At 42.3% G+C, this 25384-nt stretch overlaps 2 protein-coding genes across 12 annotated transcripts in view; both read left to right on the forward strand.

The window, feature by feature from the left end:
• SULT6B1 (sulfotransferase family 6B member 1) overlaps positions 1-5851 on the forward strand; it is a 34694-nt gene extending 28843 nt beyond the window's left edge. For both annotated transcript variants that reach the window (XM_008970897.4, XM_034952948.4), the window contains one exon: positions 1332-5851. In XM_008970897.4, the coding sequence (XP_008969145.3) occupies positions 1332-1462 (131 nt within the window). In that variant the 3' untranslated portion in view covers positions 1463-5851. The remainder of the gene's footprint in view (positions 1-1331) is intronic.
• Positions 5852-11793: 5942 nt separating this feature from the next.
• The window catches only part of EIF2AK2 (eukaryotic translation initiation factor 2 alpha kinase 2), a 59816-nt gene continuing 46225 nt past the window's right edge, over positions 11794-25384 (forward strand). For 4 of the 10 annotated variants that reach the window (XR_008622988.2, XR_008622983.2, XR_008622986.2 and 1 more), the window contains exons 1-4: positions 11794-12113; positions 20093-20175; positions 21210-21344; positions 22064-22184. Coding sequence is in view for 7 of the 10 variants with exons in the window: in XM_034952369.3 (XP_034808260.3) it covers positions 11826-12113; positions 20093-20175; positions 21210-21344; positions 22064-22184 (627 nt within the window). In the remaining 3 variants the exon portion in view is untranslated. 10 annotated transcript variants of the gene reach the window in all.

Below are 25384 nucleotides of genomic sequence, written 5' to 3' on the forward strand. Positions count from 1 at the left end.
ATTGTCACATAGCTAATAAACAGTGGAGTCAGGATATGAGCCTAGACATGACTCTACTGTACTTTTTCAAATGAAAATCCATTTTTAAAATCTACTGTAAGCGGAACATTGAATGTAAACCTAACTTTGGTTAGATTCTTGACTAACCCCCATTTTTATGGCTTGTTTAATCAGCTTTAAGGAGGTGGGAAATAGAACCTTTCTATCTATTGTTAATTAAGTGCTATTTAGAATAGGACAATTCTAAGGTAAATAAAGTAATAGTTTTAAAAATGTATGATATTCCCTGTAGAAAATTCATAAAGCATAGAAAAATGTGAAAAAGTATTAAAATTATCCAAATTTCTTCCACCAGAGGTGGGTTTAACTTTTTGGCATATTTTCTTCCACCCTTATTCTGTGACGTTTTATATAACTGATGACATTTGTAAACAGTTTTGTGTTTTCTTTTATTCCCTTAATATATTGTAAGCGTTTCTTCATGTCATTAAACTCTTTATTAACATACATTTCAATAGCTATGCAATATGGAACTTACAACTTCAACCTAAATGATCAAAAGGTCTTTAAGAAAAAAGTAACTTTCTTTACTGGTAACAGCCAGTAAGAAAAAACATCCCAAACTCAGGCAAAATAATACATTTTTGCAAAATTATCAGTATCTGAGGTCTTAACGAAAACTTGCTATAAAATGTTAACTTTCAAAGGGTATTTAAAGTCTTTAAGAGACTTTACAGAGAAAAACATCATTCTCAAAAAGTGGAATTTTAAGTTCTAGGTGTTTGGAGAGGAATAGGGTTAGGGTATCACTGAGGCTGATGGCTCCCCCTAGTGATGTAAAGAAAACATGTCACCTCCCACACCACAGATGGTGGAGTCCCAATGGATATTGTTAATTTTACAACAGAAATCACATTAGGTTTTAAGAGTGTAAAACTTTTGGCTGGGCGCGGTAGCTCACGCCTGTACCCAGCACTTTGGGAGGCCGAGGCGGGCGGATCACCTGAGGTCAGGAGTTCGAGACAAGCCTGGCCAGCATTGCGAAACCCCATCTCTACTAAAAATACATTAGCCGGGTGTGGTGGCGGGCGCCGGTAATCCCAGCTACTCGGTAGGCTAAGGCAGGGAGAATTGCTTGAAGATCGCACCACGGCACTCCAGCCTGGGCAACAGAGCGAGACACCGTCTGAAAAAAACTAAATAAAGAGTGTAAAACTTTTTTCCATGTGTCCATTTTAACATATCAGAGTGAAATATTGCACTGAAAATGGTAAAGTCATGAAGAAATATTCTAACAGATATCTGGGTCTACTGTTTTTTGTGTGTTGTAGGTGAAGTTGGTGATTGGAAAAATTTGTTCGGTGAAATTCAGAACCAGGAAATGGATGAAAAATTCAAAGAGTGCTTAGCAGGCACCTCCCTCGGAGCAAAGTTGAAGTATGAATCATATTGCCAGGGTTGATTCCAGTCAATTCAGCAGGCCTAGATGTATTTTCCTTAATAATAATTAAGTGTAAATAATTAAATGATAATTCAATCAAATAATCAAATAATAATTAAACAATATTGAAATCTAAATAATACAATACAAAATAATAATACAATTTAATAATAATGATAACATCGGACATTTTTGAGCACAAATATAAGTTTGTTCACTTTTTCAAGAAAGGATATTTCAGCAGTCCCAAAGGGACACTATTATTAATACATCACACTGGAGTTTTAACTTATTTTGTGCTGTAGGTTCACGTAAGAGGGTAAGGAGATACTATCAGAGACATACCTAAAGCTGTGTTTGGCCATAGATGACACAGGCCTCCAAATGGTGCACAATTTTCTGTACTTTCCTCGTAATATAACTCCTTTCTTACTATGGATAAAAGCACTTGGGGTGGCTATCTCAGACTTAATATTGGGGGAGAGTTAATTCCAACTCTGCAATAAATTCCATTCTAATTTGGTTCAAGAAAAATGCATTGCTAATCTGCTCCATGTATGCCATTGCAGTAGGCCTTAGGAAGGCCCCTTCTCAAGGGACCTTATATTTCTACTTAATATGACCTTTAATTCAAAGCTAAAGGTAAGAGAGAGTGTTATTTTACCATAAAGACTTTTTCTTTTTCTTTTTTTTTGAGACAAAGTCTCACTCTGTCACCCAGGCTGGGGTGCAGTGGCACAATCTCGGCTCACTGCAACCTCCACCTCCCAGGTTCAAGTGATTATCCTGCCTCGGCCTCCTGAGTAGCTGGGTTTACAGGCATGCACCACCACGCCTGGCTAATTTTTGTATTTTTAGTAGAGGCAGGGTTTCTCCCATGTTGGCCAGGATGGTCTTGAACTCCTGACCTCAGGTGATCCACTTGCCTTGGCCTCCCAAAGTGCTGAGATTACAGGCATGAGCCACGACGCCCGGCCCATCAAGACTTTTTCTACCACAGAGCCTCAAGTAGGCATGTGGAACTAACAAGACAGAAAATGTTCTAAAAAGAAAGAATCCTGGCTGGGCGAGGTGGCTCATGCCTGTATCCCAGCACTTTGGGAGGCTGAGGCGGGCAGATCACTTGACATCAGGAGTTCAAGACCAGCCTGGCGAATTTGGGGAAATCCCATCTCTACTAAAAATACAAAAACTAGCTGGATGTGGTGGCGTGCACCTGTAATCCCAGCTGCTGGGGAGACTGAGACAGGAGAATCGTTTAAACCCAGGAGGCAGAGGTTGCAGTGAGCTGAGATCATGCCACTGCACTCCAGCCTGGGCAACAGAGCAAGACTTTGTCAAAAAAAAAAAAAAGGAAGGAAGGAAGGGAGAAAAAAGAAAGAGAGAGAGAGAGGAAGGAAGGGAGGGAGGGAGGGAGGAAGGAAGGAAGGAAGGGAGGGAGGGAGGGAAGAAGGAAGGGAGGAAGGGAGAGAGAGAGAGAGAGAAAGAGAAAGAGGGAAAGAGAGAGAGGAAGGAAGGAAGGAGAGAAAATACTAAATAAAAGGTTAATATCTAGAGTATATAAAGAACAACTAATATCAATAGATGAAATAAAATATAGCCGAATAGGAAAAAAAATGTAGACAGGTGCTGTGGCTCATGCCTGTAATCTCAGTGCTTTGGGAGGCTGAGGAGGGAGAATCACTTAAGGCCAGGAGCTCAAGACCAGCTGGAGCAACATAGGAAGACCTCATCTCTACCAAAAAAGAAAAAAAAAAATTAACCAGGCATGGCAGTGTGTGCCCATAGTACCAGCTACTCAGGAGACTGAGGCAGGAGGATTGCATGTGCCCAGGAGGTTGAGGCTGCAGTGAGCCATGATTGTATCACTGCACTCTAGCCTGGGCAACAAAGACCTTGTCTCTTAAAAGAAAGTGTAAAGGATATAGACAGGTAATTTATAGAAGAGGACATCCAAATGGTAAATGAATAGATAATGAGAAAAATGTAGTAATTAGGAAAATTGAACAACAGTCAGAGGAATACTGGGATCTCTGAGAAGGAGTAAACAAGTGAGTTGATCCCTACACCTTCCTGAACGTGCTATCTATAGGCAGTTTCCAAGCTGCAGTACAGGGAAAAGGAACATCATACAAAAGTCTCATAAAATTGGAGTTGGATATTGGGAGTCAGGCAGGCTGAGGAGGCTAGATTTTCAGAGCACATTGCTGGGGAAAAGAGCACTGTATGTTAAAAATTTAACATAACAAGAACCTCAGAGATCTGCAGAGGGAATCTTTCTAATCTTTAACTGAGTGCAGATATGTGTATGCATGCAATAAAACTTCACAAAGACAGTGTAAAGTCCCATCAAGACAAGGAAAGGATTACTGGAAAGCAGTGAGCCAAAGAATTTTCCTGGACCTCATTCAGAGGTGGAAATAGTTTGTGTTCCCATCAGTCAAAGTGGAGAGACTAATACCCAGGGCATTGGGTAGATTTCCCAGAATGTTCAGACCTTAGAAGTAGGGCTAAATTAGCCCTAGCCCTGCTGTAACAAAAGCAAGCCTAGAATGCATTGAAATGAACTCAAGTAACTTAATTGCTTACCAGTTTGAAAAAAAAATGCTAGAGAAAATGTCCAACATTTAAAAAATGAATTTAAGAAAATAAAGCCCCAACACTATGTCTGCCATCCAATAAAGATTTTTCAAGCATAAAAAGAAATAGGAAAACATGATCCATATCCAGGAGTAAAATCAATTAATAGAAACAGACAAATGGCTGAAATGGTGGAATTAGCAGATAAATATCTTAAAAGAGCTATTATACATTTTATAAATATGCTCAAATGGGTAAAAAAATGATGAGAAGAGAAATGGATAATGTAAACAGACCCAAATGGAAGTTTTAGAGATGAAAAACACAATATCTGAAATAAAAAATACACTGGATGAATAAACAGTAGATTAGATGGAGAGGAAGAAAACACCAGGGAACTTGAAGGCAAAGCAATAGAAACTATTCTATTCTAAATGAAGGCAGGAAAAAAAAAGACTACAGAAAAACATAAATGGAGCTTCAGTGACTTATGGGACAATATCAAGCAAATTTGCATGTAATTGGAATATCAGGAAAAGGAAAGAGGTACAGAAAAATATTGAAAAAATGATGACTGAAATTGTTCAAATTCAAATAACTATAAATCTGCAGATTCAAGAAGTTCAACAAACCCCAAGCTGAATAAACATAATGAAATGGCACCAAAACACATTTTAATGCAATTGCTGAACACCAGTGACAAAGAGGAATCTTTGAGGCAGCTAAAGAAAAAAGATGTTACATATGAAGAAACACATAAGAAATACAACAGACTTCTCATCAGAAACTGTGCAAGATAGAAGGCAATAGAGTAATATCTTTGAAAGACTGAAAGAAAATCTCGGTCCACCTAGAATTTGATATCAGTCAAAAATATCTCTCAGAAAAGAAGATAAATACTTTTTCTGGCTAGGTTCGGTGGCTTACACCTGTAATCCCAGCACTTTGGGAGGCTGAGGAGGGCGAATCACAAGGTCAGGAGATCGAGACCATCCTGGCTAACACGGTGAAACCCCGTCTCTACTGAAAATACAAAAAAAAATTTAGCCAGGCATTGTGGTGGGCACCTGTAGTCCCAGCTACTCGGGAGGCTGAGGCAGGAGAATAGCATGAACCTGGGAGGCGGAGCTTGCAGTGAGCAGAGATCGTGCCACTGTACTCCAGCCTGGGCAACAGAGCGAGACTCCGTCTTAAAAAAAAAAAGATAAATACTTTTTCTGTCAAATAAAGCCTGAAAAAAATAATTTCCAACAGATATGTACTATAAAAATACTAGAAGTTCTTTAGATGAAGGAAAATGATGCCAGATGGAAATTTGGGTCTACACAGAGGAATGAAGAGCACCAAAAATGGCGAATGTGTGGGTATATATAAACTATATTTCCCCATGGCCAGGTGTGGTGGCTCATGCCTGTAATCCTAGCACTCTGGGAGGCCAAGGCAGGTGGATCACCTGAGATCAGGAGTTTGAGACCAGGCTGACTACCATCGTGAAACCCCATCTCTACTAAAAATACAAAAATTAGCCAGGTGTGGTGGTGGGCACCTGTAATCCCAGCTACTCAGGAGGCTGAGGCAAGAGAATCGCTTGAGCCCAGGAGGCAGAGTTTGCAATGGGCTGAGATTGCCACGCCAGTGCACTCCACACTCCAGCCTGGGTAACAGAGTGAAACTCTATCTAAAAAATCTGTCTTTATAATCTCTTTAAAAGATAATTATCTATCTATTCAAAGCAAAAGTAATAACAATGTATTTTGGGGCTTATATATAGAAGTAAATCTATGACAACAATGAGACAAAGGATAAGAGAGATGAAATAGAAGTATACTCTTGTACATTTTGGAAAGAAATTTGGTAGTTATTTGTGCATATACTTCACAATCCAGCAATTACATTCCTGGGCGTATATCTAAGAGAAACTCTTCCTTATTTGTATAAGGCAACATGAAGGAAAATCTTCATTGCAGCATTATTTGTAAATAGTGAGAAATTTAAAAACAAAACTGAGAAGAATGGATAAGAAAATTTTGAAATATTAATAGAAATATTCAGCAGTTAAATGAATTAGAGCTATGTATATTAAGTAAATATCTTTTTAAATTTAAATTTTATTTATTATGATTATTTTTGATCACCAGGCTGACCATGGTAAAGTAAATAACTCTTAAAACACATAAGAATTACTTAATCGATATGAGGTTTCTTTCTGGGGTGGTGAAATGTTTTGAAACTAGACAGTGGTGATGGTTGCAAAATATTGTGAATGTACTAAGTCCCCCTGAATCATATGCTTTAAAAGGGTTAGGCTGGCTGTGGTGGCTCACGCCTGTAATCCCAGCACTTTGGGAGGCTGAGGTGAGCAGATCACCTGAGGTCAGGAGTTCGAGACCAGCCTGCCCAATATGGTGAAACCCCGTCTCTACTAAAAATACGAAAAATTAGCCAGGTGTGGTGGTGGGCGCCTGTAATCCCAGCTACTCGGGAGGCTGAGGCAGGAGAATCGCTTGAACCCAGGAAGTGGAGGTTGGAGTGAGCCGAGATCATGCCACCGCACTCCAGCCTGGGTGACAAGAGCGAAACTCTGTCTCAAAAAGAAAAAAAAAAAAGGTTAAAATGGTGAATTTTATGTTATGTGTATTTTACCACTTTCAGAAAAAAAATGAATACAAAAAGCAAGTTTAAAACATATGAAGATTTTATTTTTAAAAATGAATGCATACAGAGGTAATACCCTTTAAGTCATGAATGTGAATAACTTAAATGAGTGATTATCTCTGCTGAGAAGAGGAAGAGGAATAGCACCAGGGAGAGGAACACTGGGGCCTTCATCTGTCTCCCAGTATTCATTCAACAAGGATTTGTTAAGCAGCATTTGACATAGTGGATTACGCCTTCCTCCCAGAAAAAATTTTTTTTCACTTGGCTTGTAGGAGTCCACGTCTCTTGGTTTCCCTATTAGCTGCTGCCTCAGTGTCCTTGCTAGTTCCACTCCTCCTCCATGGCCAGTCATTATTCTAGAACAAGGATCAGCAAACATTTTTTGTGAAGGGTCAGATAGTAAATATTTTCAATTTTACTGGTCATGCAGTTTCTGTCACAGTGACTCAACACAACTCATCTTAGTGTCAAAGCAGCCATAGACAATATATAAATGAATGAATGTGGTTGTGCACTAATAAAGCATTATTTACAAAAACAGGCAGCAGCCCAGTTTTGGCCCAGATCTATTCTAGACAATGAAATAATTAGCGAATAAAACAGTCAAAAATCCCTGTCCCTGTGACCTTACATGTCAGAGGAAGGAGACAACAAAGACAATAAATCAATAAGTTGTATTATATAATAGAAGGCTATAAGTGCCATGGAGGGGAAATAGAATAGAATGAGGGGGATAGGGAGTGACAACAGGGTGACAGTAATGATTGGAACTTAAATAGTGTAGTCAGGGGGCTTCACGAGCAAGTGACGTTTCAACAAGATCTGTGAGTTTTGCAGATATCTGAAGGACGAGGTTCCAGGCAAAAGGAAGAGCAAGTACAAAGGCACTGAGACAGTAGTATACCTGGCATTCTTGAAAAACCACAAGGAGGACAATGTAACTAGAGGAGAATGAAAGAGGGGCAGAGAAACAAGAGACGAGGTTAAAGTGGCAACCAGGGTGCAAGAAATATAGTGTCTTGTAAGCCCTTGATGACTCTGGGCTTGACTTTTTTTCTTTCTTTCTTTCTTTCTTTCTTTCTTTCTTTCTTTCTTTCTTTCTTTCTTTTTCTTTCTTTCTCTCTCTCTTTCTTTTCTTTTTTTTTTTTTTGAGACAGTCTCGCTCTGTCGCCCAGGCTGGAGTGCAGTGGCATGATCTCAGCTCACTGCAACCTATGCCTCCCAGGTTCAAGCAATTCTCCTGCCTCAGCCTCTGGAGTAGCTGGAACTATAGGCATGCACCACCATGCCCAGCTAATTTTTGTATTTTTAGTAGAGACAGGGTTTTGCCATGTTGGCTAGGCTGGTCTTGAACTCCTGGGGTCCAGTGATCTACCCACCTCGGCCTCCCAAAGTGCTGGAATTACAGCCGTGAGCCACCACGCCCGGGCTTCTTTCTGTATTTTGCATGATGAAAGGGACAAGGCAGATCTCTGGGGCCTCTTTTATAAGAGCACCAGTTCCACCACCCAAAGGCCACACCTCCTAATACCATCACATTGGTGATTAGCTTTTAACTTATGAGTTTTAGGGAGGACACAAACATTCAGACCATAGCGACGATTTTATAATAATGTGCATGTGGGGACTATTGACAAGAAGATTTTATAAGTAAGCAAGACAAATTACTAAAGCAGAAACATCTGGGGAAAAGAGCCACAAGAGATATGGTACAACATAAATATGGACCACTCTACAATTTCCAAAAGCAGGAATAACAGTTATTATTTTTCCTCTGCTAGTAAAAAGAGAATTAAGAATAATTGATACATACAAGATTCTTCTATCTGTGTCTGATTCGTTGCTTTAGCATTATACATTTTGATCTAAAAATCACTGTATTAAAAGAGATAGACTTATGGGATTGACTATAGGTCAATAACCATACTGATATTCACAAAGAGTTATGTAGTAAGGCCTGAGAAGCCCATGTGGATAAACTCACACATATCCTCCATTCCTGCTGTCACAGCCTCTTTATTTGTTAAAACAAGGACAGGGATAGCTGGGGAAAAGGCTAACAGAAGTCTTCTTGCTCAACTGCTTCTCAAAAGCCTCTTTAGAAGTGGTTGCCTTTGGTGAACATTCAAAAGGGAGCCCAAAATGCACACTCTGCCCATTCGAAGTGGTTCAAGCACATCATTTCCCTAGACCTTATCATCAGCCCTCTGATATCATTCCTTCCAACTCTCTGAACATCAGCTGCATTGCCAGCCACTGGCTCTGTACAAGCCACTGAAGGAGGGGCCTTTGGATCTTCTTGGGGTCCATGGTTAGGAAGTAAGTGACTAGGTTGCATAAGATGAATCTACTCCAATATTCCTGACTCCCTAAGTATTTTTGATTTCTTCATCTGCATTACTTGGCATTACATTTACATTTAGTGTGAGCTGCCACTAGGCTGATATTATAGTAAACCAACTGGGCAAACTGGCTTAGCGCTCCCACTGCTAGAGGCAGTATATCAACTTTCTTTCTTTTTTTTTTTTTTTTTCTTGCTCTGTTGCCAGGCTAGAGTGCAGTGGCACGATCTTGGCTCATTGCAACCTCCGACTCCCTGGTTCAAGCGATTCTCCTGCCTCAGCCTCCCAAGTAGCTGGGATTACAGGCACATGCCACCACGCCCAGCTAATTTTTGTATTTTTAGTAGAGACGTGGTTTCACCATGTTGGCCAGGATGGTCTCAATCTCCTGACCTCATGATCCACCCAAAGTGCTGGGATTACAAGCGTGAGCCACCGCGCTCAGCCTCAACTTTCAGCTTTCTTCATGTCATCTTTAGACTCATTGCCATGTCTATTTCTTGCTTTCTGTTGCTCTTTTGTTGTGTAAAGTATCACCCCTCCATCAGATCTTGTCCATATCCTCTTGGGGCGCATTAGCATCTGATTCTAGTTCTGGGAGTGAAGGCACAGGTAGAGATAGGATATTTGGAGAATCAGCACCTCCTTGCAGGGTGACTGTTTCATGCTTTTCAATGTAGGCTGTACCAGCCTTATCAGACAATGGTGGGAAGCCTGTGGAGACACAGCAGAATTTAGGAGGGCAGTGGCACTTGGATTCATTCAAATCCACCCAAATTCCCAGGGCTTCATTCTTTCACAATCAATGCCCTCAATGTTCACAGAAGAGACCTGATGAGGCTGCAAATGAAAATTTTTGTTGTAATTCTAGGCTGGGCGTGGTGGATCACGCCTGTAATCTCAGCACTTTGGAAGGCCGAGGTGGGGGAATCACTTGAGGTTAGGAGTTCCAAACCAGGCTGGCCAATATGGTGAAACCCCTTCTCTACTAAAAATACAAAAATTAGCTGGGTGCGGTGGCACACGCCTGTAATCCCAGTTACTTGGCAGCCTGAGGCAGGGAAATTGCTTGAGCCCGGGAGGCAGAGGTTGTAGTGAGCCAAGATTGTGCCACTGCACTCCAGCCTGGGCAACACAGCAAGACTCTGTCTCAAAACAATTATATTGTAATTCTGGTGCCTGCAGCACCAAGCTTTGCAGCTGAGAGCCCAGACAGTAGGGAATTGGGCTCCTCAGGGAGTCCAATATGCTCACACTCTGCCCATTCCAAGAGGTTCACCCATATCATATCATTCCCCTGGACCTCATCACCAACCCTCTGATATCATTCCTTCCAAATCTTTCCCCAGTAGAGAAGGCAGATTTTTACATCACCCCTGAGGCTCCCTGAAATAGGAGGGTTTTCTGGTACAGTCATAAAAGCTTGTGTCCTCTGATCATGCTTAAGCTTGCCATTTTTCATTCTTTAAGCTCTCTTGGGCAGTTCAGGGGCTCAAAAAGTCGGAAAAACTTGTCCTTGCTACTGCCATTGCTGCTGCCACAGCCATCCCACACCCACAAAGCTGACAAATGGACACCCAGCACTGTCAGAGTTTTCTTGTCACCTGGAAATGCCACAAAAAGATGGCTCTGCCTCATGTCTACCTTCTAAACCTCCCGCCAGTGCTTTTCATATAGGGGACTTAAGCTATGCCCAGGACCAGAGCTACAAGGAAAGTGTAGATTTTAGTTGTTGATACCCTGCAATGTGGGGTTGTTGGGGGATGGAGAAGGGAGGCTGGAGAGGATGCCTGCCTAGGTATAATTTTTTTTTTTTTTTTTTTGAATTGGAGTCCCACTCTGTCACCCAGGCTGGAGTGTAGTGGCATGATCTCAGCTCACTACAATCTCTGCCTCCCAGGTTCAAGCAATTCTCCCTGCCTCAGCCTCTGGAGTAGCTGGGATTACAGGTGCCTGCCACCACGCCCAGCTAATTTTTGTGTTTTTTAGTAGAGACGGGGTTTTGCCATGTTGGCCAGGCTGGTCCTGAACTCCTGACCTCAGGTGATCCGCCCGTCTCAGCCTCCCAAATTTCTGGGATTACAGGCATGAGCCACCGCGCCGGCCTAGGCATAATATTTAATGTATATTTGAGGTCTGTCTTTGGACCACCTTCCTCTCTTATCCCAGCTAAGATATTGAGAGTACAAACTCCTGGTTATAATTCTAACTCCGCTGCTTACTACCTGTGTTAATCCAAATTCTCTGTGCGTCAATACTCATTAGTCACTGTGCCAATGAACGCTGGAACTCTGTGTGACTCTGGGAGTGTGTCGCAGTCCATCAGGTGAGTAGAATTTCTATAAATCGAGGACTACTGGTGTTGGACTATGGTAGGAAGCTCCCTGGGGTACTGTAGGAAGCAGGTGGCTCTATTTAGCAGCAGGACTGGCCCACAGGTGCTTTTACAGCGGCTGGCAAGTGTCTGCTCATGAATGGATGGGTGGGAGCGGAGTGAAGGAGATTACGCCCCCAGGCCTCTGATCCCCAGGCTTGTAAAGGTGAGGGGGCCGCGGTGTGGCAAGAGGGAAAGAGTGCTTTGGTGTTTACGGGCCCCGACTTGAACTGAATCCTGGCTTTGCCACTTACGAGCGGCAGGACCCCTGGGTGAGTTCATTTACTCAGTTTCCTCTATTGTAGAATGGAGCTGGTAAGACCCATCTTCCCAACCCCACCCCAAATGTTTGTGTTGAGAGTAAGTGGAACCCTTGATTCGAGAACCTAGTGCGGCCAGCGGAGAACCCTAGGAGCCCCGGGGGCGGGGGATGGGGGTGCGGGGTCCTGGCCGTGCAGGGGCTGCACGTGGGTGCCAAGCCCGCCCGCCGGTGCCAAGCCCGCCCGCCGGTGTCAAGCCCGCCCGCCAGTGCCTCTCGCGCGCACTCTGGATCCAGCGCCAATTTACCCCAATCCCGAAGCAGACGAGGGCTTGTGCGAGAGGGGGCCGGGCGGCTGCAGGGAAGGCGGAGTCCAAGGGGAAAACGAAACTGAGAGCCAGCTCTCCCGAAGCCGCGGGTCTCCGGCCGGCGGCGGCGGCAGCGGCGGCGGCGGCGCAGGTGAGCAGGGCAGGGGGCAGCCGAGGGAGCGCGGGGAGCGGGGGCCGGGGGGCCACGTACGAGGGGCTGCAGGCCCAGCCGGGGCGGGACTCGCCAATCCTGCGTCCCCAGCTCAGGACGCGGACGCTGATCCGAAGCCCCTGGCCCCGGCTGGGTCAGCACTGGGAGAGCAGGCCCAGGTCCGCAGCCCGGGTGTGGGGCCCTCCCCAAATCCAGGGAAAGGATCATGGAGCGGGGTGGGGACTGAAAGCCATTTCCTTCCCGTGAAGAATTTTTATCAGTGCAAGTAACAAATATTTCCCAGGCAGCAGTTGTGGGGCGGGGTCTAGTGGAAGACGAATAGGCCTAGTGGCTTGACACATGGAAAATACGGAGGCCTGAAATACTTATAGACTGGCTGAACAATCTTTGGCTAAAAATCTCTTACATGGAGAGTTGCAGTAGTTTCCCAATTGCCTGGCCGCAGTTCCTGTTCCCACTCCGTATCCTCACCCCTGAACCTCCACCCCCTACCTCTTCTCCACACCTCAGCATCTGGAATGTTCCTTTAGGTAAGAACCAGACTCTGCCCTGCTCCGACCTTCCCCGTAGCTTTCCTGTCTCATCAGAATCCTATAAACATTTATTAAGGCTCACAGGCAAGGCCCCTCGCACCCCCTACTCTGGCCACGCTGGCTTCGTTTCTGTTCCTGGTGCACAGCCAAGCATCCTCCAGCCTCTAGGCCTTTGCACTGCCTGTTTCTTCTTTCTGGAAAGCTTCTTCCCCAGATAACTGCATGGGGAAATCCCTCCCTTATCCTGCACTGCTTCCCATGCCAGCTTATCAGAGCAGCCTTCCTCAAACAACCTGCCTATACAAGAAACCCCGCTCTGCCCTTGCTGTTCCCCCTTCCACTACTTCGGTTGTCAACATAGTAGTTATCACCTGGTGACATTTTCTTTCTTTTCTTTTCTTTCTTTTTTTTTTTTTGAGACAGATTCTCACTCTGTCGCCAGGCTGGAATGCAGTGGCACGATCTGGGCTCACTGCAACCTCTGCCTCTCAGGTTCAAGCGATTTTCCTGCCTCAGCCTCCCAAGTAGCTGGGACTACAGGTGCCCGCCAGCACAGCCAACTAATTTTTTTATTTTTAGTAGAGACAGGGTTTCACCGTGTTGGCCAGGCTGTATGTAGTCTGCTGGAAAGGAAGTGGAGGCATAGCCAAAATAATTTCTGGGCATTAGTAAGATGGACAAATATTATTTTTTAGTGATTATGATGGAGGTTTCTTCCAGATGAGTGAATAAGATGTAGAATCTGCTCCCCAAAGAGCTCACTAATTAGTTTAAAAAGCAGTCAGGGCTGTGATGAAGGTTGGGCAAGGTGGAGTGGCAAGCCCATACTAGCTGACCCTCCAACCTCAAAGAAGGCTGTGTTGATCCTGATAGATGAGTGGATATTGGTGGGTACAGAGAGAATGCAGATATTGCACTATAAATGTAGAGAAAAGCAGGTGACAAGTCCTGGATGGGGTTTCTGGAGATATTTTGGTACTCACTCATTCATTATTGAGCCTGGTCCCTTACCTGTAGTAATTCATGCTCTATTTTGGAAAATAGTTAAATAAGCAATTTTAATAAAGGGGATGAGCACTGTGGAAGAGCCTGTGAAGGAGTGTCTGGGATTTTGAGCTGAAATCTGTAGGAAGTAGAAATTGACCAGGCCAAGACAGCAGAAGGAATAGAGTCAAGGGCATTTTAGGAGGGAGCAGGTTGGACAGAGGCAGTTGGGAGTTCAGGAGAGAGTCCATGGTGGAAGCGTGCGTTTGAGAACCATCATTGTGTCCGTGGAATTTAAAGCCACAAACCTGGAGGTGATCACCAGGGGAGTGAGTCCAAGTAGAAAAGAGCAAGTCTAAGGACCGGGCCCAGTGATGCTAGAATATCTAGAAAAGGGGAAGTTAGAACCATAGAAAAGGTTAAAAAAAAAAAAATAGAAGAAAGGAAGTTGAAGATGAACCAGGAAAGGAGACAGAAAAGGAGTAGCTTGTCAGAACAGAAGAAAACCAGGCCCAGGTGCCATGGCTCATGCCTGTAATCGCAGCACTTTGGGAGGCCAAGGTGGGTGGATCACCTGAGGTCAGGAGTTTGAGACCAGCCTGGCCAACATGGGGAAACCCCGTCTCTACTAAAAATATAAAAAATTAGCCGGGCGTGGTGGTGGGCGCCTGTAATCCCAGCTACTCGGAATGCTGAGGCAGGAGAATCGCTTGAACCCGGGAGGCAGAGGTTGCAGCGAGCCGAGATGCCACCATCACACTCCAGCCTGGGCAACAAGAGCGAAACTCTGTCTCAAAAGAAGAAAACTAGGAGAGTGGGTGTCTTAAAAGTCCAAGCTAAGACAGGGAGAGGAGGGAGAAGAGGATGCGCAACCCCATCAAATGCTGGTTGTAGGTCAAGTAGAGAAGGACTAAGAACTGACTACTGGATTTAGTGATAGGGAAGCCATTGGTAACCTCGACAAAAACAATTTCAGTGGCTTGTGGAGACTGCATGATTGAATTGATGTTTTTTTGTTTGTTTGTTTTGTTTTTGTTTTTTTTTTGAGACGGAGTTTCGCTCTTGTTGCCCAGGCTGGAGTGCAATGGCACGATCTCAGCTCACCGCAACCTCCACCTCCTGGGTTCAAGTGATTCTCCTTCCTCAGCATCCCGAGTAGCTGGGATTACAGGCATGTACCACCACCCCGGCTAATTTTGTATTTTTAGTAGAGATGGGGTTTCTCCATGTTGGTCAGGCTGGTCTTGAAGTCCCGACCTCAGGTGATCTGCCCGCCTTGGCCTCCCAAAGTGCTGGGATTACAGGTGTGAGCCACCGCGCCTGGCCACTGAATTGATGTTTTAAAAAGATCATGATGTGGCTGTATTAAAAAAGAAAACAGATAATAACAAGTGGTGGTGAGGATGTGGAGAAATTAGAACCCTCGTGCATTGCTGGTGGAAATGTAACATGGGTGTAACCACTGTGGAAAACAATTTGGTGATTCATCACAAAGTTAAACAGAATTATCATGTGATTCAATTCCACTTATATACCACAAATATTCAGAAGTAGGGACTTAAACAGATATATGTATACCAGTGTTCACAGCAGCATGATTCAAGATGGCCAAAAGGTTGAAATAACCAGTGTCCATTCATAAATGAATGCATGAACAAAATATGGTATATATACACAACGGAATATTATTCAGCCTTAAAAAGGAAAGGAATTCTGACATATACTACAACATAGATGAACCTTGAAGACATTATGCTAAGTGAAATAACCAGACACAAAAGGACAAATACTGTTTGATTCCACTTATATGAGGTACCTAGAACAGGCAAATTTACAGAGACAGAAAAGAGATTAGAAAATGTAAAAAATTAACCAGGCATGGTGCCCACGCCTATGGTCCCAGCTACTCGGGAGGCTGAGGTGGGAGGATCGCTTGAGCCCAGAGTTCAAGGCTGCAGTAAGCTGTGATCACACCACTGCACTCCAGCCTGGGCAACAGAGCGAGACCCTGTCTCAAAAAAAAAAAAAAAAAAAAGAGATTAGCAGAGACTGAAAGGACTGGGAAATGGGGAGTTACTGTTTAATGGGTACACACTTTCTGTTTGGAAAGATTAAGAGTTGTGGATGTGGATGTGGTGGTGGCTACACAACATTGTGAATGTATTTAAAGGCAGGGAATTAATACATTGAAAAAGAGTACATTTCATGTTATGTGTATTTTATCACAATTTTAAAACATAAAAAAAAAAATCACAATGGTTGCAGGGCAGAGAAGGAATTGAAGTAGCTGTCGGAACTGGTTCTGAGATTCTCACAGCAATCCAGGAATGAGGTGGTGTTGGCTTGAACTAGGATGGTAAGTGTAGACATCTTTGAGAAGTAGAAAGATTTTGGTGACAGGACTTAGTTATAGATTAGAAGGCAGGGAGAGGAAATGTCAAGGATGCCTCCCAGATTGATGGCTTTCAGACTTGGATAGATGGTGGAGTCATTTCCTGTGAAAGGAAACTTCAAACCAGCTTGGGAGAAGCTCATACATGCAGTACAGGATATTTTGAGTTTAAAGTTCGTCTAAGATGTTCAAGTGGAGAATTTGGATAGAGAGATCTGAAACTCAGAGCGGTTCATAAGGAATATGTAAACTTTAGAGGTAATGGCGTATAGATGATCACTGAAATCATGGACGTGAAAGAAATCACCTTAAGGAGAAAGTATGGAGTGAAGAGAAGAGGATTGTTGGGCCATACCAGCATTTAGAGCTACAAAGATTAAGGTGTGTTAAAAAGAGTGGCCCGGCCAGGCGTGGTGGCCCACACCTGTAATCCCAGCACTTTGGGAGGCTGAGGCTGGTGGATCACTGGAGCTCAGGAGTTGGAGACCAGCCTGGCCAACACCGGGAAACCTCAAAAATACAAAAATTAGCTGGGCGTGGTGGTGGGCACCTGTAGTCCCATAGTCCCAGCTACTTGAGAGGCTGCGGCAGGAAAATTGCTTGAACCTGGGAGGCAGATGCTGCAGTGAGCTGAGATCATGTTACTGCACTCCAGCCTGGGCAACAGAGTGAGGCCCTGTCTCAAAAACAAAAAACAGAAAGAGTGGCCCTGGAAGAAAGAAGATCAAAAGAGCTTTCCAAGAAGAATTAAGAGGTTTACAGGATCTGATTTCTGCCTTTATGGATTTACCGATTCTGGAAGTTTCATATAAATGGGAATCATACAATATGTGTGAAATTTTATGTCTGGATTTTTCATTTTGCATAATGTTTTTGAGGTTTATCCGTGTTTTTGTTGTTGTGGTTGTTGTTTTTTGAGATGGAGTCTTCGCTCTGTCGCCCAGGCTGGAGTGCAGTGGCGCGATCTCAGCTCACTGCAAGCTCCCCCTGCTGGGTTCACGCCATTCTCCTGCCTCAGCCTCGCGAGTAGCTGGGACTACAGGCGCCCACCACCGCGCCCGGCTAATTTTTTGTATTTTTAGTGGAGACGAGGTTTCACCGTGGTCTCGATCTCCTGACCTCGTGATCCGCCCGCCTCGGCCTCCCAGAGTGTTGGGAGTACAGGCATGAGCCACGGCGCCTGGCCTATCCATGTTGTAGCATGTATCAGTACTTCATTTTTTTTGTGACTGAATAATATTCCGCTGTGTAGATATATTTCACATTTTGTTCACCATTTATCCGTTGATGGACACTTGGTTTGTTTCCACCTTTTGGCTATTGTTAACAGTGCTGCTATGTACATTCCTGTCTAAGTCTTTGTTTGGAAACCTGTTTTCCAATTCTTTGAAATATCTAGGAATGGAATTGCTGGGTTTTATGATAATTCAAAGTTTACCTTCTAGAGGAACCCCAGCAACCGTATTGTTTTACATTCCTATCAGCAATGTTTGAGGGGTCCATTTTCTCCATGTCCTCACCAACACTGATTTTTTATTATTTCCTGATTATTATTATTATTGCCATACTAGTGGGTGTGAAATTGTATTTAGTTGTGGTTTTGAATTCCATTTCTTTAATGACTCATGATGTTGAGTATCTTTTCATGTGCTTATTGGCCATTTACATATTTTCTTTGGAGAGATGTCTGTTCAAGCCCCTTTGCCTATTTTTTTAATTGGGTGGTTTGTCTTTTTGTTGTTGAGCTGTAAGAATTCTTTATATATCTGGTTACTAGACCCTCATCAGATATATGATTTGTAAATATTCTATTCTGTAGATTGTCATTTTATTTTCTTCATAGTGTCCTTTGATACACAAACGTTTTAAATTTTGATGAAGCCCAATTTATCTCTGTTTTCTTTTGTTGCTTGTGCTCTTGCTGTCATAGCTAAGATTTTATCACCAAATCCAAAGTCATGAAGATCTCCCCCGTATTTTCTTCTAAGAGTTTTATAGTTTTGGCTTGTACATTTATATTTTATATCCTCTAAATTTTGTTTATAATTTAAATCATTGCTATAGACTTGGTCCAGTGAGACCTATAAACAGAGGTCTTAATTTACTCAGTGGTTAAATTGTCCTAAAATTGATTTCTGCAAAATTCAGAGGGGAGATTTTTGGGATTTCATAGAGAAATCTATGTCCATACAGTTAAATCCTTCATGATTTCATACACTTCACTTTTTTAAAGTATTAACACTTTTTTATTTGAAGAATACCTGGGGAGAAGAGAAATATATTTCAGCACTTAGATATGTAGATTATTTCCAAAATAGTTTACCACTCAACTAGTCACTTCTGTGTAAATCAATTTTCCCTGAAGCAAGCATTGTGTTGTTCCCGGCTACAAGCGGTCCTCATTTTGCATGGTACTGTGGGACCATAAAAATGGCCATGCAAAGCAATCTTAATAATCAATGGGGAAAATGATGATTGTTCCATGACCTTTAAAATTCTGCTAAAATATTAAAACTCTTAAGGTCAGTTATAAATGTAGAAAAAAATGCAAAAAAATTTAAAAATATTTAGTACACTGTAATTTAAAACATTAAAAATAGAATTAAAGTGTTTTATTTCATTGTGAAAACTAAGTAGTTTGAATAGGGATTGCCTTTTTTTCTGCCAAGTGACTTATGATACTGAGTAAGCATCTTTTCTATTCATGGCAAACTGTCATACTCCTTTTAAGTTTGGGTCAGCTTCCAGCCTTTTATTGCTTGTGCTTTCAATGTTGTGAAGTATTTCTGTATTCACATTAAATGCTCTTTAGTGTGAAGTTTTTTTTTTTTTTTTTTTTTTTTACCGTCACTTCCTCTGGGACATATTTATCTTTATTGCAATCACTTTTCTTATTTGTGTTGATAAGTTTGCCTTCACTAAGCTCCTATGAATGCACAGCAGGAAGAACAACATTCCCATGATCAGTGACTTCTTCTACAAATCCATTTATGTTTGATTCAAATTTCACTTCCAGTGTTATCATTTTTCGTTGCTTTGTTGGACTTTCATCTTTGTTGGCCAGTTCTTTCGATTGTTCACTTCTATAAAATGTCAGGTGGAGGACAAAGAGACAGTGTAACTACGTGCTCTGCTGTGAGTGAACTGATTAACAGATGCACAGGGACCAACCACTGGAAGAATTTGAAACAAGTAACACGACTGGTCACTGATCATGAAGCATATCTGTTATTTACATCGTGATTTGTAGACTGAAGAACTAGCAGAGAAGTTTGTACTTCCTGTAATTACTCAGAGTTATACTGTGCTACCTAAAATTTTAACCTAGGTTTAAACAACACCAGTTTCCTTACCAGTTTCCTTTCCTTCCTGGTAAGGAAACTGGTATTTAAACTAAATCTAGGTCACTGAAATTTGTGCCCATGGGAACCGTGCACATTGAGGACCTGCCTACACCCTACATGTTTATATTGGTCCAGGCAGGCTTAATGCTGACTACTGAGAAATAGGCTATCTGAATTTATATCAAATAGTGAATCTTAAAGCACCCAAGATGAAAAATTCGTGCACATTGAGGTGATTTTAAAATCTTTGTCATTTGACAATCAAGCTTAAAATGTATCTTAGAGTAACAGAATTTTAGAAATAAAGACCTTTAAAGGCCCCATAGTTTGATACCACAGATTATCCAGCATGTTTATAATGAATTATTTCTCCTCCTTCAATTTCAGTTTGCTCATACTTTGTGACTTGCGGTCACAGTGGCATTCAGCTCCACACTTGGTAGAACCACAGGCACGACAAGCATAGAAACATCCTAAGCAATCTTCATCGAGGCATCGAGGTCCGTCCCAATAAAAATCAGGAGACCCTGGCTATCATAGACCTTAGTCTTCGCTGGTATCACTTGTCTGTCAGAACCAGCGGTTGCATTTTTTTAAGCCTTCTTTTTTCTCTTTTACCAGTTTCTGGAGCAAATTCAGTTTGCCTTCCTGGATTTGTAAATTGTAATGACCTCAAAACTTTAGTAGTTCTTCCATCTGACTCAGGTTTGCTTCTCTGGCGGTCTTCAGAATCAACATCCACACTTCCGTGATTATCTGCGTGCATTTTGGACAAAGCTTCCAACCAGGTAAAAGCTGTCTTCCGAATTTTGCACTCAGAAAAGTGGCATCATCTAAGTCAATTACATGCAAATTTTTGGGGGCTAGTTTTTTGTGTATGTTAAATGGGTCACAACACGACTTCTGTAAATCCTCAAATCTGTCAGTATAAATTTTTATGTGATGAAAGCAAATTGTATTGTTTCTAGAAAGTGTCGTTCCAGTTCTAAGTTGAAGTAAAAGCATGTCATTTGATGACAATTCTTGCAACATCTTAAAACCTGTGTGACAAGTATAGTAGGTTTTATGGCACTCATTTGTAGTACGAAGCTGGACTGCAACTATCGATCCATCATTCTTGATTCTAGCATATTTTCCTTGTTTTATTTTGTCTAGAGATCTAGGTCACGGGCTGATCACCCTTAGCTTGAGCTCTCCTCCGCCTGGCTTCCGGCAGGATCCACGTCCACACAGGCACACTTGCCTGCCCGTTCGTTTCCCAGCCTGTCCCCATGCTACCACTCCACTTCACTTATTATATATACTCTAAATCTTTTTCTTCTCAACATAAAACATTCTACAATCCTGCAGCCTTTTTACTTTTTTAAGCAGGTAGGCAAACATGTAGTTGATACTCAGTGGAAGCACAGAGCAGAGTTAAAGAGAGGGACCCCCTTTCACTGACCAGTTGAGTTTTTTTTCTTTCCTTTATTTTTTAAAACAATTTCAAAATTGAGATGGGGTTTCGCCATGTTGCCCAGGCTGGTCTCGAACTCCTGAGCTCAGGTGATCTGCCCGCCTTGGCTGGGATTATAGGCGTGAGCCACCATACCTGGCCAAGTTGAGTTTTTAAAGTAGAAAATTTTGGAGAAATTAACTTTATTGTGCAGTGAATGAGAAAGAAAGAACGGTTTTGAAAGAAAGTCTCTGCATTTATGTGAGACTGAGATGAGTCCTATAAAGGGGAGTCTCCCCAACCCCTCTGTCTCCTAAACTGCATTGGGAAACTCAGATTAAATATGTTCTGTGAGCATCACTCATTCAAATGTCTCTTCCATTGTAGGATACGGGAAGAAGAAATGGCTGGTGATCTTTCAGCAGGTTTCTTCATGGAGGAACTTAATACATACCGTCAGAAGCAGGGAGTAGTACTTAAATATCAAGAACTGCCTAATTCAGGACCTCCACATGATAGGAGGTAGGTTGCTATAAAAAATGATATGGCAGCCATAAAAAATGATGAGTTCATGTCCTTTGTAGGGACATGGATGAAGCTGGAAACCATTATTCTCAGCAAACTATCGCAAGGACAAAAAACCAAACACCGCATGTTCTCACTCATAGGTGAGAGCTGAGCAATGAGAACACATGGACACAGGAAGGGGAACATCACACTCCAGGGACTGTTGTGGGGTGGGGGGAGGGGGGAGGGATAGCATTTGGAGATATACCTAATGCTAAATGACGAGTTAATGGGTGCAGCACACCAACATGGCACATGTATACATATGTAACAAACCTGCACGTTGTGCACATGTACCCTAAAACTTAAAGTATAATGATAATAAAATTAAAAAAAAAAAGAAAAAAAGATATGACCTTATAAATGTAAGCTGGGAGAATGGCAACTCTGGCACAACTTTGAGGTCAACACTTTTGTTTTGTGAGAGTGCTCTTGGCATAAAGTGGTAACCACGGTGGAGCCACAGATGACTCCGGAGAGAAAAGAGGGTAGAAACCTTTCCATGCTTCAATAAGACATGCTGCTTTACCGTTTGAGGTGACTGCTTAAATGCTATATTGAATGTAGGTTCAAACCCTCAAAGGTAGTCATAGGAGGTAGTGATGACTAGCGTACTTGTTTTTAGATAGTGCGTGAGTTGTATAATATTTTATGAATATTCTCTTTGTAATCAGGTTTACATTTCGAGTTATAATAGATGGAAGAGAATTTCCAGAAGGTGAAGGTAGATCAAAGAAGGAAGCAAAAAATGCCGCAGCCAAATTAGCTGTTGAGATACTTAATAAGGAAAAGAAGGTGAGTGATTGCCATTTTTTCCTAGTAAATGGGAACTTGCAAATACATTTTCTCTTTCTCTCTGTGAGAAAATACCTTCATACAGAGTAAAGCCATTCACACGTTCCCTTACATTCAAGAGTTTGGTTCAGTCATTCACCCTATCTTCATTTCTATGAAACCCTGAGTGAGAGCCACACCTAGGACACCATGGGCAAAGCTGGATAATAGTTATTTAGAGTGTCAGCAGCAGTTAAATACTCTAAAGTTGAACAAATATGGAAAGGTGAGAAGTGTTCAGTGGGAAATGAGCTGACAGGTTCTGGGAGGAGTCCCCTCCACCTAAATGAGGAAGTACAGTAAAAAAGGAAAAAGAGATGAAAGTGATTGTAGGGAGAATAATGTACAGTGGTCACTCACTCTCTGTGGGGAATTGGTACCAGGACTCCCTGTGGATGCCAAAATTCACTGATGCTCAAGTCCTTTATATAAAATGGCATAGTATTTGCATATAACCTATTTATATCTTCCCATATACAGTTATGCATTGCTTAACAAGGAGAATACATTGTGAGAAATGCACCTTTGGGCAATTTCCTCATTGGGCAAACATCATAGAGGTACTTACACAATCCTGAATGGTACAACCAGTACACACCTAGGCTGTGTAGTATAGCTTATTGCTCCTAGACTACAAACCTGTACAGCATATTATTGTACTGAATACTGTAGCCAATTGTAACACAATGTTTAGTATTCATGTATCTAAACATATCTAAACACAGAAAAAGTACAGTAAAAATACAGTATAAAAGACAAAAGGCCGGGCTTGGTGGCTCACACCTGTAATCCTAGCACTTTGGGAAGCTGAGGCGGGTGGATCACCTGAGGTCAGGAGTTGAAAACCAGCCTGGCCAACATAGTGAAACCCTGTCTCTGCTAAAAATACAAAAAATTAGCTGGGCGTGGTGGTGGACGCCTGTAATCCCAGCTACTTGGGAGGCTGAGGTAGGAGAATTGCTTGAACCCGGGAGAAGGAGGTTGCAGTGAGCTGAGGTTGTGCCACTGCACTCCAGCCTGGGGATCCTATCTCAAAAAAAAAAAAAAAAAAAAAAAGACAATCAAAAGTACACCCATATAAGGCACATACCATGCATAAATAGAGCTTGCAGGACTGGAAGTTGCCCTGAGTTTGTCAGCAAGTGGGTGGTGAGTGAATGTGAAGGCGTAAGGCATTATTGTTTACCACTGTAGACTTTATAAACACTGTATACATAAGCGACATTCATTTTATTTAAATTTTTTTCTTCAATAATAAATTAACCTTAGCTTACTATAACTCTTTTACTTTATAAACTTCTTATTTTTAACATTTTCACTCTTTCCAAATAACACTTAGCTTAAAACACAAACGCGGCCAGGCGCGGTGGCTCATGCCTGTAATCCTGGCACTTTGGGAGGCCAAGGCAGGCAGATCACCTGAGGTCAGGAGTTTAAGATCAGCCTGGCCAACACGGTGAAACCCTGTCTCTACTGAAAATACAAAAATTAGCCGGGCATGGTGGTGGGCACCTATAATCCCGGCTACTTGGGAGGCTGAGGCAGGAGAATTGCTTGAACTCAGGAAGCGGAGGTTGCAGTGAGCCGAGATCGTGCCACTACATTCCAGCCTGGGCAACAAGGCAAGACTCTGTCTCAAAAAAAAAAAAAAAAAAAACCACAAAACCACAAACAAACACATAGTATGGCTGTACAAAAATATTTTGTTTCTTTACATGTTTATTCTATAAGCTTTTTTCTATTTTTAAAATTTTAAACTTTTTTTTTTTAACTTTTAAACTTTGTTGTAAAAAATTAAATCATGGTTGGGCATAGCGGTTCATGCCTGGGATGTCGAGGAGCCATGATTGTGCCACTGTACTCCAGCCTGGGTGACAGAGTGAGACCCTGTCTCAAAACAAAACAAAACAAAACAAAGGCTGGGTGTGGTGGTTCATGCCTGTAGTCCCAGCACTTTGGTAGGTCAAGGTAGGTGGATCACTTGAATTTGGGAGTTTGAGATTAGCCTAGGCAACATGGTGAAACCCTGTCTGTACTAAAAACACAAAACATTAGCCGGGCTTGGTGGCATGTGCCTGTAGTTCCAGCTACTCAGGAGGCTAGGCAGGAGGATCACGTGCCTGAGAGGTCAGGGCTGCAGTGAGCTGTGATCTTCTGACTGCACTCCAGCCTGGGCAACAGAGCAAGACCCTGTCTCAAAAAAAAAAAAAGAAAGAAAAAAAATTACAACACAAACACACACATCAGCCTAGGCCTACACAGCGTCAGGATCATCTACATCACCATCTTCCACCTCCAGATTTTGTCCCTCTGGAAAGTGTTCAGGAGCAATAACATACATGGAGGTGTCATCTCCTATTGTAGCAATTCCTTCTTTTGGATTACCTACCGAAGGACCTGCCTGAGGCTGTTTTACAGTTTACTTTTTTTTTTTTTTTAAGTAGAAGGAGTAACTTCTAAAATAATGATAAAAAAAAGTATAGTAAATATATAAACCAGTAACAGTTACTTATCATTATCCAGTATTATGTACTATACATAATTGTGTGTGCTAGACTTTTTTATAAGACTGTAGAACAGTAGATTTGTTTACAGCAGTGTCACCACAAATGTGTGAGTAATGCATTGTGCTGTAACCCAGGAGTTTAAGATTATCCTGGGCAATATGGCGAAATGCTGTCTGTACTAAAAATATGAAAAGTTAGCCATTACAGTGGCTATGACCTCATTAGATGACAGTAATTTTTTAGCTCCATTATAATCTTATGGGACCACTGTCATTTATGCAGTCCATTGTTGACCAAAATGTCATTATGTAGTACATGATTATCCTTTAGATCATCTCTAGATTACTTATAATATCTCTAATACCATGTAAATGCTATGTAAATAGTTTTGTTGTTGTTGTTGTTTTTTGAGACAGGGTCGTACTCTGTCACCCAGGCTGGAGTGCAGTGGCATGATCAAGGGTCACTGCAGCCTCAGTCTCCCCAGGCTCAGGTGATCCTCCCACCTTAGCATCCCAACTGGCTGGGACTACAGGCACGAGCCACCACACCTGGCCAATTTTTGCATTTTTTGTAGCGATGGAGTCTCACTATGTTGCCCAGGCTGGTCTTGAACTCCTGGACTCAAGCAATCTGCCCACTTCAGCCTCCCAA

The sequence above is a fragment of the Pan paniscus genome, chromosome 12, assembly GCF_029289425.2.
Source record: "Pan paniscus chromosome 12, NHGRI_mPanPan1-v2.0_pri, whole genome shotgun sequence".
Lineage (NCBI taxonomy): Eukaryota > Metazoa > Chordata > Mammalia > Primates > Hominidae > Pan > Pan paniscus.